This window comes from Malaclemys terrapin, chromosome 2 (genome assembly GCF_027887155.1).
Source record: "Malaclemys terrapin pileata isolate rMalTer1 chromosome 2, rMalTer1.hap1, whole genome shotgun sequence".
In the NCBI taxonomy this organism is placed as follows: Eukaryota; Metazoa; Chordata; order Testudines; family Emydidae; genus Malaclemys; species Malaclemys terrapin.
In genome coordinates this window covers 137967483-137984471 of record NC_071506.1, presented here as the reverse complement: position 1 = coordinate 137984471, position 16989 = coordinate 137967483, and the positions used below count along the sequence as shown (strand labels likewise).

Here is a 16989-nt window from a genome sequence, read left to right as displayed (position 1 = left end):
TTTTTTTTCTGTGCTTGAAATTAAAAATAGAAATCAGACTAGAGCTGCTCAAGACTTCTTTCTAAATGATTTCTATGGAAAATTAGGTTTTTTACGATTTTAAATGCAATTTTGTGTAGAAGTTTCCCATAGAAAGCAGACACTTTCAACTGTTTTTCAAAAAAGAAAGCCCAAACTGTGTGTTTTGTTGTGTGTTTTTCAATTTTCAGGGGTGGGTAAAGACATTTTTCCAAGTAGCTCAATGAAAGACTCTCATAAAAGAAACTAATTCAGTAGGGCTGTAACTCTTGCATTCTTGGACATTGATGCATGTGGAAATTAAGGTAGCACAGCCAAGATGTATAAACCAGTTCTTCAAAATCGTACAGTAGCAGAGCAAACTTTGTTAGAGTAGAACCGTGAAGGCTCCTATTTTGGTCCAAGATTTTCCAAGTGACTTGAGACACTTTAAAGGGGCTTCAATTTCAGGTGTCTCAACTTGGACACCCAAAAAATTTAACCCCCTTCCCCAAATAACTAGCTAGTTGTGGAAAATATTGGCCTGGGTAGAACAGCATCTGCAGGACATGTTCCACCCTGGGGTTGTGTCCTAGTTTAAAATCTGTTTCACTACTTGCCTATAGTTAGGGACCTCACCTTGAGCCCACGCTATGCTGGTCCTTAGTGGCATCTTTCTGGCCCCATTGGTGGGGAAGGCAGCATATGGAAAGCCCTTGTACCCAGACTGTCCCCTGTCAGTTCTGTCCCAGACCATGCAAAAGCCAGTGTGGCTTCTTTAGAGAAACCTACAATTGCTGGCTTTCATCTTGAGCATGTTGAGTAAAGGATGTGAGTAATTTCAGTTTAGTTAATGAAATGAATCCCAGGGCTCGTACCAGTTTCAATAGGCCCTATTGCTGTCCTCAAGACCAGTGGTTCTCAACCAGGGATACGCGTACCCCTGGGGGTATGCAGAGGTCTTCCGGGGTACAACAACTCATCTAGTTATTTACCCAGTTTTACAACAGGCTACGTAAAAAGCACTAGTGAAGTCCGTACAAACTGTCATACAATGACTTGTTTATACTGCTCTATATGCCGTACACTGAAATGTAAGTACAATATTTATATTCCAGTTGATTTATTTTATAATTACTGTATATGGTAAAAATGAGTCGGCCATTTTGCAATAAGTGTCCTGTGACACTGTTGGTATTTTTGTCTGATTTTTTTTTTTTGGTAAGCAGGTAGTTTAAGTGAGGTGAAACTTGAGGGTACACAAGACAAATCAGACTCCTGAAAGGGGTATCGTAGTCTGGAAAGCTTGAGCCATTGCTCCAGACTTAGGGTATGTCTACACTACGGGATTAATCCAAATTTATATAATTTGAATTTGGGAAACCGATTGTATAAAGTGGAATGTATGCAGCCACACTAAGCACATTAATTCGGCGTCCATGTACCGGGGCTAGCGTCGATTTCTGGAGCGTTGCACTGTGGGTAGCTATCCCATAGTTCCTGCAGTCTCCCCCGCCCATTGGAATTCTGGGTTGAGATCCCAGTGCCTGATGGGACAAAAAACATTGTCGCAGGTGGTTCTGGGTACAGCCTCACCCCTCCCTCCCTGCATGAAAGCAACGGATGGCAGACAACCATTTTGCGCCTTTTTTCCCTGGGTGAACACTGCAGACTCCATACCACAGCAAGCATGGAGCCCGCTCAGCTCAAGACAGCAGTCATGAACATTGTAAACACCTCGCGCGTTCTCGTGGAGATTATGCTGAGCCAGGATCAGAAAAATGAGGCGAGGAGGCGGCGGCAGCGCAGCGACAAGCGTAATGTGGACATGGACACAGAATTCTGTCAAACCGCGGGCCCCGGTGCTTTGGAGATCATGTTAATGGAGCAGGTTCTATCCGTGGAATGCCGATTCTGGGCCCGGGAAACAAGCACAGACTGGTGGGACCGCATAGTGTGGCAGGTGTGGGACGATTCCCAGTGGCTGCGAAACTTTCACATGCATAAGGGCACTTTCATGGAACTTTGTGACTTGCTTTCCCCTGCCCTGAAGCACCAGAATACCAAGATGAGAGCAGCCCTCACAGTTGAGAAGCGAGTGGCGATAGCCCTGTGGAAGTTTGCAACGCCAGACAGCTACCGGTCAGTCGGGAATCAATTTGGAGTGGGCAGATCTACTGTGGGGGCTGCTGTGATGCAAGTAGCCAAAGCAATCACTCAGGTGTTGCTACGAAAGGTAGTGACTCTGGGAAATGTGCAGGTCATAGTGGATGGCTTTGCTGCAATGGGATTCCCTAATTGTCGTGGGGCGATAGATGGAACCCATATCCCTATCTTGGCACCGGAGCATCAGGATACCCAGTACATAAATCGTAAGGAGTACTTTTCAATGGTGCTGCAAGCACTTGTGGATCACAGGGGACATTTCACCAACATCGTGGGCTGGGCGGGAAGGGTTCATGACGCTTGCGTGTTCAGGAACACTACTCTGTTTAAACGGCTGCAGCAAGGGACTTACTTCCCAGACTAGAAAATAACTGTTGGGGATGTTGAAATGTCAATAGTTATTCTTGGGGACCCAGCCTACCCTTTAATGCCATGGCTCAGGAAGCCGTACACAGGCAGCCTGGACAGGAGTCAGGAGCTGTTTAACTACAGGCTGAGCAAGTGCAGAATGGTGGTAGAATGTGCATTTGGCCGTTTAAAAGGTCGCTGGCGATCATTACTGACTCTCTCAGAGCTCAGCCAAACCAATCTCCCCATTGTTATTTCTGCTTGCTGTGTGCTCCACAATCTTTGTGAGAGTAAGGGGGAGACCTTTTATGGTGGGGTGGGAGGCTGAGGCAAATCGCCTTGCTGCTGATTTATGCGCAGCCAGACACCAGGGCGATTAGAAGAGCACACCAGGAAGCGCTGTGCATCAGAGAAGATTTGAAAACCAGTTTCATGACTGGCCAGGCTACAGTGTGAAATTTCTGTTTTTGTTTCTCCTTCATGAAAACCTGCCCCCTTTATTGACTCATTCTCTGTAAGGAACCCACCCTCCCCCTTCCCCCAGCTTGCTTTCAAAGGAAATAGTCACTATCGTTTAAAAATCATTTATTCTTTATTAATTGATTATAAAAAGAGGGAGGGAACCCGGGTGGGGTTTGGGAGGAGGATCGGCGGGAGGGAAAAGGCCACTAAAAAAAGGTTAAAAAAAATGACAGCCTTTTGCTTGGGCTGTCCACTGGGGTGGAATGGAAAGGTGTACAGAGCCTCCCCCTCCTCCTCCCCCCCCCCTCCGCGTTCTTACACGTCTGGGTGAGGAGGCTATGGAACGTGGGGAGGGGAGTTATACAGGGGCTGTAGCGGCACTCTGTTATCCTGCTGCCATTCCTGAAGCTCAACCAGACGCCGGGGCATGTCTGTTTGCTCACGCAGCAGCCCCAGCGTTGCATCCTGCCTCCTCTGGTCTTCCTGCTGCCGCCACCTCTCCTCTCGAGCATCCCTCCTGTCCTCACGTTCGCTGGCTTCTTTCCTAGACTGTGAAACCGTGTCCTTCCACTCATTCAGATGAGCTCTTTCACTGCGGGTAGATTCCATGATTTCTGCTAACATATAGTCTTGCGTCTTTTCCCGACGCCTTATCTGTGATAGCCTTCGGGACGGAGGAGGGAGGCTTGAAGAATTTGCAGCTGCTGGAGGGAGGGGGGAAAAAAGGAGAGCCGTTTTTAAAAAGATACATTTTGCAGAACAATGCTTATACTCTTTCACCGTGACCAACACTATTCACATTACATAGCACATGTGATTTCTGTGCAAGGTCGCATTTTGCCTCTTAATATTGAGTGCCTGTGGCTTTGCTGCTAGAGATCACAGATGCAGGTCCGGGCAACAGAATTTGGCTTGCATGTGGCCATGGTAAGCCATTGTCTTTCGGCTTCTGCGCCCTCCTTTCCCACGTACCAAGCAAAGCCCATTGAGTGCTGCGGTTTTCCTGTTAACCTTCAGCAGCAGAAAACAAACTCCCCACCCACCACCCCCCATCCAATTCTCTGGATGATCACTTTATCCCTCCCCCCACCGCGTGGCTGGTATCAGGGAAGATCCCTGCTAGCCAAACGTGAAAAGCTCTGGGCCAATTCCCCCCTCCCTCCGCGCTTGGCTAACTGCAAGGAAGGATTTCTTTTCAGCCACAGGCAAACAGCCCAGTAGGAACAGCCACCTCTGTCCCCTGAATTAAATTCCCGTATTTCAACCAGATTACCATGAGCAATATCACTCTCCTGAGGATTACACAGCAAGATAAAGAACGGATGTTGCTTGAATGCCAGCAAACACCGGGACCATATGCTGCCAGGCTTTGTCATGCAATGATACCAGATTACTTGCTGCAAGCATGGCGCGGTCAAGTGTCCTACCATGGAGGACGGAATAAGGCTGCACTGTCCAGAAACCTTGTGGCAAGGCTTTTGGAGTACCTCCAGGAGAGCTTCATGGAGATGTCCCTGGAGGATTTCCGCTCCATCCCCAGACACGTTAAGACTTTTCCAGTAGCTGTATTGGCTGCGAATGCATCCCAAGTCCTCAGGGCAAAGTCATCATTAAAAACCCTTGCTTTTAAAACAAGTTTTATATTTTAAAAGGTAAACTCACCGGAGGTCCCTTCCATGGGGTCGTGGTCTTGGATACTGGGTTGGGAGGGTACTTCAGTCAGGCTGAGAAAAAGATCCTGCCCGTTGGGGAGAACGGAGTGCTGGGTGCTCTCTGCAAGGTCGTCGTCCTCCTCCTCCTCTTCCCCGTCCGCAGAATCCTCAGGTGTAGCTGATGAGATTATCCCCGCCTCGGAATCCACGGTCAGAGGTGGGGTAGTGGTGGCGGCCCCCCTCCCGCCCCCCCCAGAACTGCATGCAGCTCGGCATGGAAGCGGCATGTCCGCGGCTCTGACCCGGAGTGACCGTTTGCCTCCTTTGTTTTTTTGATAGGCTTGTCTGAGCTCCTTGACTTTCACGCGGCACTGATCTGAGTCCCTATTGTTGCCTCTCTCCATCATGCCCTTGGAGATTTTTTTCAAAAGTTTTGGCATTTCGTCTTTTCGAACCAAGTTCTGCTAGCACTGAATCCTCTCCCCATATAGCGATCAGATCCAGTACCTCCCGTACGGTCCATGCTGGTGCTCTTTTTCGGTTATCGGCCTGCATGGTTACCTGTGCTGATGAGCTATCTGTGATCACCTGTGCTCTCCACGCTGGGCAAACAGGAAATGAAATTCAAACGTTCACGGGGCTTTTCCTGTCTACCTGGCCAGTGCATCAGAGTTCAGATTGCTGTCCAGAGCGGTCACAATGGAGCACTGTGGGATAGCTCCCGGAGGCCAATACCATCGAATTGCGGCCACACTAACCCTAATTCGAAACGACAAAATCTATTTTGGCGCTACTCCACTCGTCGGGGTGGATTACAGAAATCTGTTTTTAAGAGCCCTTTATTTTGAAATAAATGGCTTTGTGTGGATGGGTGCAGGGTTAATTCGATTTTACGCTGCTAAATCGGAATTAAAGTCAGTGTAGACCAGGCCTTAGACTGCATGTACATCCAATTTTGGAAACAACCCGCAATCACTAGTTATTGTTAGCCTGTCAAACGCAAGTGAATTTAATGCTAAATTTTACTTAGCAGGTGGCTATATCTTTTTGCAACGTAACATGAAGAAACCCGCGTACGCACAGTTGGGTCCCAAATATGTGATTACTACCTATACATAAATATCCTAGGCCTAACTCTGAGGTGTCTGGTGTCAGCTCCTATTAGAGAACTTCTGCTCTGTGAAAGTCACTTAATTTTTCATTGCCTTCCCCAGGTACTATATCTGCATTTAACTTCACAGATCAGGTTTGTAAGTGATCCCAGGCAAAGATGAATATTTCACAAAGAGCCTGCCTGAGTTAAGTGTTCTGTCTCCCTTTGTATCTTTAAACCTTTTGAAAGCCCTGTAAGGAGAGACGCTTGCTGCTAAATATGTAAATTGGCGGAATCCATTTTACTGCTTGTTACAAAACTGCAGTGGGCTCATTCCACCTGCTCTTTCCCCCCCTACTCCCTGCAAATAAATTCATGATCCTGGAGTCTGAATGGGTTCAGATTTTGTCACTTTTGAGAGTGTATTTGGTTGCCTTTTTGGCCTTAAAATGCCATTCACATGGGGCTGGTAACTATAACTGTGTCTTTGATGCGGAAGTAAAATATCCATCCTTATTATGGTAAGGTCTGGGGAGGAGGAGGAGGGAGATAAGTCCAAGGTAAGTGACTTGATGGGCTTGGTACTTAAAATGTCCATGGCATCAGAACAAAAAGCAATGTAGCCTTGGTTCTATTCTAGAGTGTATTAAAAGAGGGCAAGCTGTCTTGGGTGTCCTAGCGATGAATTTCAATGACTAGATTCCAGGTTTTTGCTGCTGCTGTAGAACCTTATTCCAGTTCACAAATGAGAATTGTGTTGCTCCTCCAACCCCCATTAGATTAGATGGAAATTTTAATTTTATTCTTGATTTGGTTACCCACTCAAATGTTTAAAGTCACCGTAATGTGGTGGAATATATTAGCTAATGGATTGGGGTATTTTCTACACAGGTGGTTCTGTACCCAAGAATGAATCTTTTTTTTTTTTTTCTTCTTTTTTTAAATGTTAATACAAGTTCTGTACTTACAATTACATCACATAAGTGGACATGTTATCAAAAGGCTTGTCTTCTCCTCCCACCCTCAAACCTGCTACCCCACAGAACCCACACAAATGAAAGCTTTGAACATGTACTAATTCCTTATATTATAAGGAATTCATTATCCATACATTGGGGTTTCATGATCGAGGCACTGGGAGGGGGCGGGTCTGGGTTCAGCTCTTGGTTCTGCCATAGACTTTTCACAAGTCACTGTCTTAGGCTGTGACCCAACCAAGCATTTAAGCACCTGCTTAACTTCAGGCATGTAAGTAGCACCTGGATGCGTTGCTCCCTATTCTCTGAGTATGTCTACACAGCAACTAGACACCCACGGCTGGCCCAGACCTGCTGACTCGGGCTCGCAGGGCTCAGTCTGCAAGGCTCTTTCATTGCTGTATAGATGTCTGGGCTCTAGGGCCCTGTGCCATGGGAGAGTCCTGGAAGTCCCCACAGCAATGAAACAGTCCCACAAGTCTGAGTCGACTGGCACGGGCCAGCTGCAGGTTTTTCTTTGCTGTACAGACCTACCCTTTGTGTCTTGGTTTCCCCATTCTGTAAAATGGGGTTAATAATAAATATCTAGGTATGATTATAATCTAGATATCCTGTGTGGGCCCAGTCACCCTACACCTCACAACACCCCATTGGTGGGAAAGTTAGTATTATCCGCATTTGACAGATGGGAACTGAGGCATAATGAGACCCCTTGTGTGATCTTGGGGAAATCTGAACCGCAGGCTAATGTTCTAACCGCAATACTGTTCTTCCCCTTTTTCTTCCACACTTTCTCTGTTTAGATCGTAGCTCTTGGGGCATGGATGGTCTCGTCTGTACTAAGTACAGCTCCTAGCACATTGGAGCCTGATCTCTCTTGGGGTGTGCTGAAGGAGATACTGAGTTAAAGTCCAATAATACATTATTGCTAGTAGCTCAGATACTTTAAGGAAATGTCTGCTATGATTTAAGAATAAAGAAATGTCCACACACTGCTGTTAGGCTGTCATTTTGAGTATGCTGCTGTCTTCCTTTTTTATCATTATGTATCATTTCAACAATGTGCTGAAGGCGATTGGAATCACTGCGTCCAAATTTGTTTTGATCTCTAAAAGCCAGGCTCAAAATTCTGATGACAGAATACTCTAGTTGTCCTATTCTTGTCGAGTGTTCCAAGTATGCAGTACTGGCCTTTTTTTATTTCTGAGCATTGGTAATAAAGATGAAAGACTTACCTCATAAGCCAGCGGTGTAGGTTGTAGGGGTCGTGACTTCGCTAATAGTCATGACCACAAAATGAATTGTGTGATGCTTTTTTAAAGCAATACCGTCCAACAATGCACAGGAGATTGCTTTGTGTTCCATGTGGCAGGAATTGGGCTTCTAATGCGATTTGCAGAAGTGCTTCAAAAGCTGTAAATGTGCTCCGCTTGAGGCATTTAGTGAAGGCCGTGGATGTTTTGCGGTTCTTGCTTCTGTAGAAGGCAGTGCTGCTGTTCTATATTCCATATTTCCTCTCTCTAATGAAAACTAATGGTGCAATAAAAGACCATGTGGCATGCTAAGTAACTTGCATAATTGCTTGTTGCTATTGGTATATTCTTGACTTTGATTTCTTTAATTGAAAATGTGCCCCTTCCGATGCTTTATTTCCCTGAAATAACCATGTAAGTAGAGATACAAGCTGCAGTGCTGGGCTGATCAAAGATACTGTCACTAAGGACTGCTGCTGAATATCCTCCTTACCAAGGAGGCTGTGAAAACAGCCAGAAGCCAAGTGACAAGGCTTGGAAGCACAGATCAAGGCGTTTCTCCATTACTGAATGAGCTGTTTCTTACAGGTGGATTTGCTATCGTGTTTCTGGTGAGGACTAACAATGGGATGAAATGTGCCCTGAAACGAATGTACGTCAACAATGAGCATGATTTGCAAGTCTGCAAAAGAGAGATTCAGATCATGGTAAGTCATGCTGCATTAGGGGTCCTGAAGTGTTCATGGAAAGGCATGTCATCTGGGGCTGTGATCTGTCAGTGTTGTCGACTCTCCTAGTTTTATCACAAGTCTTGCAATATTTGTGGGTTTTTTTTCCCTTTTCCTTTTTAAAATAAATATATAATGAGAGAGAGCTAGCTCCTGGAGTCACGTGACTACGTGAGAATCTCAGCTTTCATCGTTTTTTCAAAGTAAGTTTCTAGCCCTTATGGCTGTTGTAGAACATATGAATCCTGAAGTTTCAAAATCCAGAAAGCAAAGAACTAAAATGTTTTTTTTTTATAAAATCTCATGGATTTTTTGGGGGTGGGGGGGAAGGAAGGATTGACCAATTCTCCCTCTTCTGTGTTACATCCATATGTGGAATGCGTTTTGTTACGTGCACCAATATGGAGGTGATGTGTGGCAGGGATGGAGCCAAGGGGTTCAAGGTGCAGGAAGGGCCTCAAGACTGGGGCAGAGGGTTGGGGTGAGGGCTCTGGCTGGGGGTATGGGCTGAGGGGTTTGGGGTATAGGCTGCCCTGGGGCTGCAGTGGGGAGAGAGGACTCCCCCCAGCCCTCCCTTCCTGCAACAGCTGGGGTAGAGGCACCTCTCCCCACCCTTGATAGCCTGCTGTGTGGCTGTGCAGCTTAGAGGGAACTTGACTAATTTTTTTGAACACTGGAGGCTAGCAATACTGAGCTTAGCACACTTGAACTTGGTCAGCATTTGAATGGAAAACATCCAAGCAGAGATGAATCTGAGAGCAGCCGCTAACCTTCAGGTTGGAATTGGTACAAATGTTGATATGGATGTCTAGTAAAAATGTGTATGATGAGTAGCTATTATAAAGGTAACTGTCTGTCTGTAATAGCCTTGAACAGTAGTCCAGAATATTAAAAGTAATTGGTAGTATTGTAGGCTAGTTGCAGATATAATTTAAATAGGGTTGTTAGTAATTTTTTTGCATTATACAAACACAAGTTCAGAGGGTGTTTCTGTGTGCAGGGCAGGGCTGCCTCCATCTGGGCCTTTTAACCCTGATTTGAACTTAGCAGCTTGGGCACTGAAGTTTTTCTGAAATGGCGATTTAAGGCCTTTTTTTTTTTTTTTTTTTTTCTCCCCTTGAGTTGCCCTAAAACTTAGAGCCTTATCCCATTGTGAATTCATATTAGGTGTAGCCTTGGAAAAAGGACATGTATGATGGAATCCCTTACCTGCAACAGTAGCAAGTGTGCGTCCTCTGTAGTAACTTGTGTGTTACTTTACGGCTGTGACTATGAACATGAATTTCAGGAGTTACCACACCACATGATGTAGCACAGCTTTCATGGAGACATCATCTTAACCCTAGATGATGATGTGGGGGCACAGCAAGATTTGATCTTGTATTAGATTTTTTTTTTTTTTTTTTTTCAGTTTATACTCGAAAAGTTGGTTTGCTTGCATTTTATTTGTCCACTTCCTTCTATTGACTATGGAACAAAACTATCTGCATGATCTCCTGTTAGTGTGGTAAAACCTGAAAAGCAACTGTAAAAAGAGTAATACCTTACTCAGCAGGCCTGCTCCTTCTCTGCATTGTTTTATCTGTTCATGTGAAACTCTTACTTCATGTCAGACCTGCAGAACTGACACAGCATTGGGAGAGCGAACTGGATTCTCTTCTAGCTTGCACATCATCAATGGACTCCTTAACCAAGTTCCAATCGCAGAGCCACCCTCCAACCCCATTGTCTCCAATTTGTGCCCTCCCTTACACCTGTGTTAACCCTTGGAAGATAATAGTTATAGTTGAGGGTAATAAGGTTGCATAGATTTGCACTATTTCACTAGGAGGGTGGTGAAGCACTGGAATGGGTTACGTAGGGAGGTGGTGGAATCTCCAACCTTAAAGGTTTTTAAGGCCTGGCTTGACAAAGCTCTGGCTGGGATGATTTAGTTGGTGTTGGTCCTGCTTTGAGCAGGGGGTTGGACTAGATGACCTCCTGAGGTCTCTTCCAACCCTAATCTTCTGATTGTAAGTGAAGGCAGAATTTGACATGAAGAATCTCTATTACTGATGAGGTTGTGCAAGAAGGAAAGAACCCACCTTGACTGTTGCATCCCAGCATGTTTGCAAACCTGGGTGTTTGAAAGAAGCATCTCCTGTAAGATGCAAAAATAGCTAAATGTAGGATCCCAAAAAGCCATTTTACTATCACTCTACAGAAGAGAGCTGCATTTTTAAAAGGTCAAACTTGTTAGTTTAACATGCAGTTTAATCTGGGGAGGGTAGAGAGGAAATGCAGCTCATTCTATACGTGGCAATTGCTGGCTCAGTCTCCCTTGTGCAGATATAAGTGCTTGCTCTAGGTTACTCACCATGGAGCACCCAATCAGTGAGAGAACCTAAATCTGGATCAGGCTATTCTCATGGGCACACCTCTTGACCAGAGGCACAATAGATTGTTCAGGGGGCTGGGTGACTTGTTATTCAAGGCTTCTTGCCCTAAGTTTCACTGGACAGGAAACCAACAAAGGCAGAATTAAAAGTTGACTAACTTCTGTGTGATCTGTTCCTTAACACAGGGACTAGAGAGGTCAACACTGGGAAGTCTGTACTGTACAGATCAATTTATTAAAATGTAACTGCTGTATACCTGGCTGTTTTTGTGCTTTAATGTGTCTTTTCTTACAGAGGGATCTATCTGGACACAAGAACATTGTTGGATACATTGATTCTAGTATAAACTCAGTGAGCAGTGGTGATGTGTGGGAAGTCTTGATTCTAATGGACTTTTGCCGAGGTAAGTGTTCGTTCAATGTGTTGCTCATTGGGACAGGTATTCCTCTGAGGAACTCTCAAGGCACTTGTATAATAATTTTCTTTAGGAAAACTACTCCTAGGCCCAACCCTTCCTTGTCATCAGTGAATAATTGGTAACCAAGCCAGTCGAGAATCCTGCCCCACAATAAAATGAATAGGTCTCCATTATACACGAGAATAAGAACATAGAACTGCTAGCACCTTCTTCTTTGGCTAAGATGTCCATTGCTTAAGTTGCTAGGCCTAATGGTTCTCTGTATTTTATTTCCGTCTGCTGCTTCCACGTGAAATAACCTCAGTCTTCTGAGGCCACCAGACTAAACAGTGAAATTCTCCTTTGCTTAATGGGGGGTGGGTGTGGGGGTGGGTGTGTGGGTGTGTCTTCCTGCAAGTTACATTTTAATACAGTGTATGAGTCTGTTTCTAATTCCAACTTCAAATGATTCTAACCACAGATAGATCAAAGCCTCCAGTGGGCTGGACATTGTTAAAATTAAGTGCCAGACAGGAGGAGAGGGGTGAATAAAGTAACTTTTTGTATAAACAATATTGATTACAAGCCTCCGGAATAACCCCTTAGGTCAGGAAGAGGTACATGAGCATTGTCAAGTAGTGAGACTCCTATGAAGACTTGATTACCACAAATCTGAAAAGGAATCTGCCAGTGTGCTATTCAAGAGAGAGATGAATGCTATTGCACATCTGTTAGCTGTGTAGAGACATCTGTTGCATGGGGCTTGGAGGGAAGGCTGAGGCTTTGCTTCCCACAATGATGATAGGGATGGAGAAGACCCACATCCAGATGCCCCCTAGTGTCATGAAAACAATTGTATTGAAAATGCCTAGGTGACAAATGCTTCTAAACATTTTAGACACAATTATATAAAAATATTAGATTTCCTCTTATCACTGCTTTCCTCCTTGGCAAAGAGAGCTGATGATATCAATCATTCTGCCTCCATATGCAGAGATCACACTCTGATATAAGAGCATGAACAGTTTAAAACTGAGCTTAATGCCACTGCTGTACAGTATATTCATGTTAGACAGGTTTTGACACCTTCTGATATTTATGACTTAAATGACACTTCTCCTTTGCTACAAGTTTTTTATGGCCAAGGTTTTCAAAAGTAACTAGTGATTTTTGGTGCTCAACTCATAACACCTGGAAGTACCCAGACCTTCAGAGGACAGGTACACAAATTGAGGCACCAAAAATCACTGGTCACTCTTGAAAATTTTGGTCTGTCGCTCTCACTCTGTCGCTTTCTCAAGGTCCCCCATCTACACTACAAAAAAAATTCATGGTTGAGACTCATTTCTAGCCAAACCATATGGTGTGTGTGTGTGTGGGGGGGGGGGATGTCTTTTCTTTTTGTTTGTTTTTTTTCTTGCAAAAAAAAGTTGGTTAACTATATTTAGCCCAGAGGTTCTCAACCAGGGATATGCGTACCCTTGGGGGTATGCAGAGGTCTTCCAAGGGGGTACATCAACTGATCTAGATATTTGCCTAGTTTTATAACCAGCTACATAAAAAGCTGTAGCAAAGTCAGTTCAAACTAAATTTTTTGTATAAACAAGGACTTGTTTATACTGCTCTATATACTATACATTGAAATGCAAGTATAATCTTTATATTCCAATTTATTTATTTTATAATTTATATGGTAAAAGTGAGACAGTCAGCCATTTTTCAGTAATAGTGTGCTGTGACATTTGTATTTTTATGTCTGGTTTTGTAAGCAAGTAGTTTTTAAGTGAGGTGAAACTTGGAGGTTTGAAGCAAAATCAGACTCCTGAAAGGGGTACAGTCATCTGGAAAGGTTGGGAGCCGCTGGTTTAGCCCAAACTATGTACGACTAAAAGGTATTTCTCTAATCTTGTGGGGGTTTTATGACTACAGAGACAAGAAAAGAACATGGCTTCATCAAAAACATGTTTGAATGTTGCAGTTATTTTTCCTAGTATAGATTTGGGGCTGGAGGCCCTTAATGGTAACTTTAAATCTTAGATTAAAATCAGTAACTACTCTTAAATCACTTTCCAAACATAAATTCTCCATGTGGCACCTCCTGACAGTTTGGTACATCAGACACTTCATTTTACCGATGGACCAGGAGGTTAAGTTGGTTGCGTAAGTAAGATGCTGAAGGCTGCAGGGGGAGATCTGATCCAAGGTGGAGTTGGAACTCATGAGTTTCTAGTTCCCAGGATTATGCTCAGACCCTAAGGCCACACATGTCACAATACCAGGCAGTTGAAAACCTGGCATGTTGGACCCCTTTCGAGAAGGTGGCTCCTTTTTGACTGGTCTGTGCTTTAGCAGTAGGTGCATCTTTAATTTATTTTGCCTTTTCCTCCTTTCAGGAGGCCAGGTGGTGAACCTGATGAACCAACGCTTGCAGACGGGATTCACAGAGAATGAGGTCTTGCAGATTTTTTGCGATACCTGTGAAGCTGTAGCCAGGTTGCACCAGTGTAAAACGCCTATAATCCACAGGGATCTGAAGGTAACTCTCAGATACCAATGGTACAGGGTGGAGCTGTCTGAATAACTTATTTGATTGTCAACTCTTCTGGGCAAGGACTGCATCTACCCTCTAGACAATGTCTAGCACAATGGGTCTCACTCCTGATCAGGGACTCGGTGTATTGCCATAATGTTTATATTGATGAGAAAATGTACTCATGAATAAATTTTTTGCCTATTAACAGAAAAGTCACATTGTTTGCCATATGTTCAACCATCTATAGGTCTGCTCAAATTATGCAGCCATTTGTGAACAACTGTCACAAAAAGCCTGCCAAAGTTGATGAGAGAAATTGTTCACCATGAATTCCAGCCACCTTTTGAGTGGAGAGTTCAGCCCATGGGTTTTTCTGTATAACGGATCTTGCCTAAGCATGCAACTCTGACTCTCGTTTACCCTGTGCTGTTTTGCAGCATCTAAAGGTGAGTTTCCTGGAAACGTTCACCAGGCGCTGCTGCCTATTAAGAACACGGGTCTGGAAGGGACCCATCACGGAGGCCAGTATTCTGCTGTCCCAGGCAATCAGTTGTATAATCCTGCTGATAAACTTATCACGCTGCAATTTAAAAAAAAATTTGTTTGCTCCTATTGAAAGGCTATTCCCAAACCTCACTCCTCCGATTGTTTAAATCCTTCTCATTTCCAGCCTGCCTTTATTCATGGCCAGCTTAGATGCATTTGTTCTTGTGCCAGTGTTGTCCTGTAGCTTAAATAGTTGTTGTTCTCTCCCTCCACCACCCCCTTGAATATATTTATAGAGACCAATCCTATCCCCTCACCCTTTGTTGAAGTCTATGGTCAAACCCCCATTGACTTTAGTGGGAGCAGAGTCAGGCCCAACACTGAACGCTTTTGAAGTCACCATCTTTGAGACCATGAAACAAAACATGAATTCCCTGTTCCTTTCAACCAACTCCGAAAATGCCCGAATGATGTATTCAGCCAAGAAGCAGAATCCATGTGTAGGTTTGAAAATATACTTACGGATCAGGCTTCGTTTTCTGAGCCTTAAAGGGATGTTTGTTCTATGTGGCAGGCCACTTTTGTAGAGAAGCTAAACAAAACACGTGCACCAAAAGGAACCAGGTAGTAAGACTAAGTCAGCTAAGGTGTGTGGTTATGCTTCAGGGCACTTAACATGTTTGTGACCTATGGTGTGGTCAGTTGGAATGCATGAAACAAATCTAATGAATGTGGTTGTAGATGGCTTTCAGTTGGGGTGAGCTGATTCTGGTTTTGGACAGATTTAGGGCCTGATTTAAAGTTCACCGAAGTCCTAGAATCATAGAATATCAGGGTTGCAAGGGACCTCAGGAGGTCTAGTCCAACCCCCTGGTCAAAGCAGGACCAATCCCCAACTAAATGCCGAATGGCCCCCTCAAGGATTGAACTCACAACCCTGGGTTTAGCAGGCCAATGCTCAAACCACTGAGCTATTCCTCCCCCCAGTGGGAATCTTCCAGTAGCTTGGATAGGCAATACACATAAAAAGAGGTTTACAGAGAGGAATCTGTTGGATAGTTACTAATCTCACACCTCCTGTTGTGTTTTGGCTTTAATGGCTTACAAACAAACTCTTTATCAGTATGTAGCATAGGAATAAATGCTGAGATCTGTGATGGATTAATGAGTTAATCCTTTCTGTATACTTTCTCTATTTTATTTTTACACACACACACACACACACACACACACACTTTCAATTGAAACTGACTGCTATGGGCTGGTTTAATATCACTAGCTCATCAGTGAGGTCTCTACATCAGCAACCTTGCTCCTCTTTAATGATAAGATTACGCCCATGGGTCGGGGAAAAAATTTGCCATCCTCTGCCTTGGGACATGAACACAAAGTTTAATATTAGTTTTACTATAGCCCCTAGAAGCTTACTCCTACCTGGGCTGGTGGAGTACGTGTGTCGATTTGGGGATCGATTGTCGCGTCCCGACGAGACACGATGATTCGATCCCCGAGAGATCGATCACTACCCGCCTGGATTGGCAGGTAGAAAAGACAAGCCCTTAGATTCTGAGCTCTTTGGCACAGGGACCATCTGTTATGTTCTGTTTTGTGCAGCACCTAACACAGTGGGACCCTGGACCATGATTGGAGTCCCTGGGTGTTACCGCAGTGCAGATAATACAATATTCAGTAAAAGCACTTGGGGGATGGGAAATATAATATATAATGAAAGAGGAGAGGGCTGGGTGGTGGTGGGGGAGGAAGCCTCATTTAAGAAAGGAGGAAGAGGAGTAAACTTAAAGCAGGAGCAATCCACAAATACAATCAAATTGTTCCTTCTGATCTTTATATTTATTCATCTCATGAAGTTTTGGTTAATGTCAACCATTGTGTTGTGCAAGGCTTTAGGGTGCCTCTCCAAGGTATTTAATTTGTTTTTGGTAGTTCATGATACTGCACGATGATGCTCATATTTTATTCACATTTGATGCTGTGCACCAGATTCCGATGCTACTGATTTAGCATTCTCCTTCTCAAGGTAGTCTCATTGATTGCAGCATGGTAAGAGGTCTGAATGTGGCCAAATATAAAACTTTAAAAGTTCCCTATCTGTAAAATGGAGATAATGACATAGGTGCTAGAACTAAGGGTGCTGACGCACCCCCTGGCTTGAAGTAGTTTCCATCATATACAGGGTTTACAGTTTGGTTCAATGGCTCTCAACACCCCACTATACAAATTGTTCCAGCACCCCGGATAAAGATACTGACCTCCTTCATAAAGTGCTTTGAGATCTAAAGATGACGAGCGAGGTACTATGTATGTATTTATTTACTCTTAAAGACTCCATATTGTGAACACAATTCTAGCTCAATACAATGAGACTTCATTGGCACGACAAATTATACCAGTCTTGCTGAAGTGTAAGAGAAGACAGACACCCCCGTCTCTCCCCTCCCTCCCCCAAGGGTGTTGGTAACCCTGGCCCCCTCAGGTTAGGGTAACACTGTATTTGGGAT

At 44.3% G+C, this 16989-nt stretch overlaps 1 protein-coding gene across 13 annotated transcripts in view; it reads left to right on the top strand.

The window, feature by feature from the left end:
• AAK1 (AP2 associated kinase 1) overlaps positions 1-16989 on the top strand; it is a 138042-nt gene that overhangs the window by 57451 nt on the left and 63602 nt on the right. For all 13 annotated transcript variants that reach the window (XM_054018292.1, XM_054018291.1, XM_054018294.1 and 10 more), the window contains 3 exons: positions 8537-8655; positions 11349-11457; positions 13845-13987. In XM_054018292.1, the coding sequence (XP_053874267.1) occupies positions 8537-8655; positions 11349-11457; positions 13845-13987 (371 nt within the window). The remainder of the gene's footprint in view (positions 1-8536; positions 8656-11348; positions 11458-13844; positions 13988-16989) is intronic.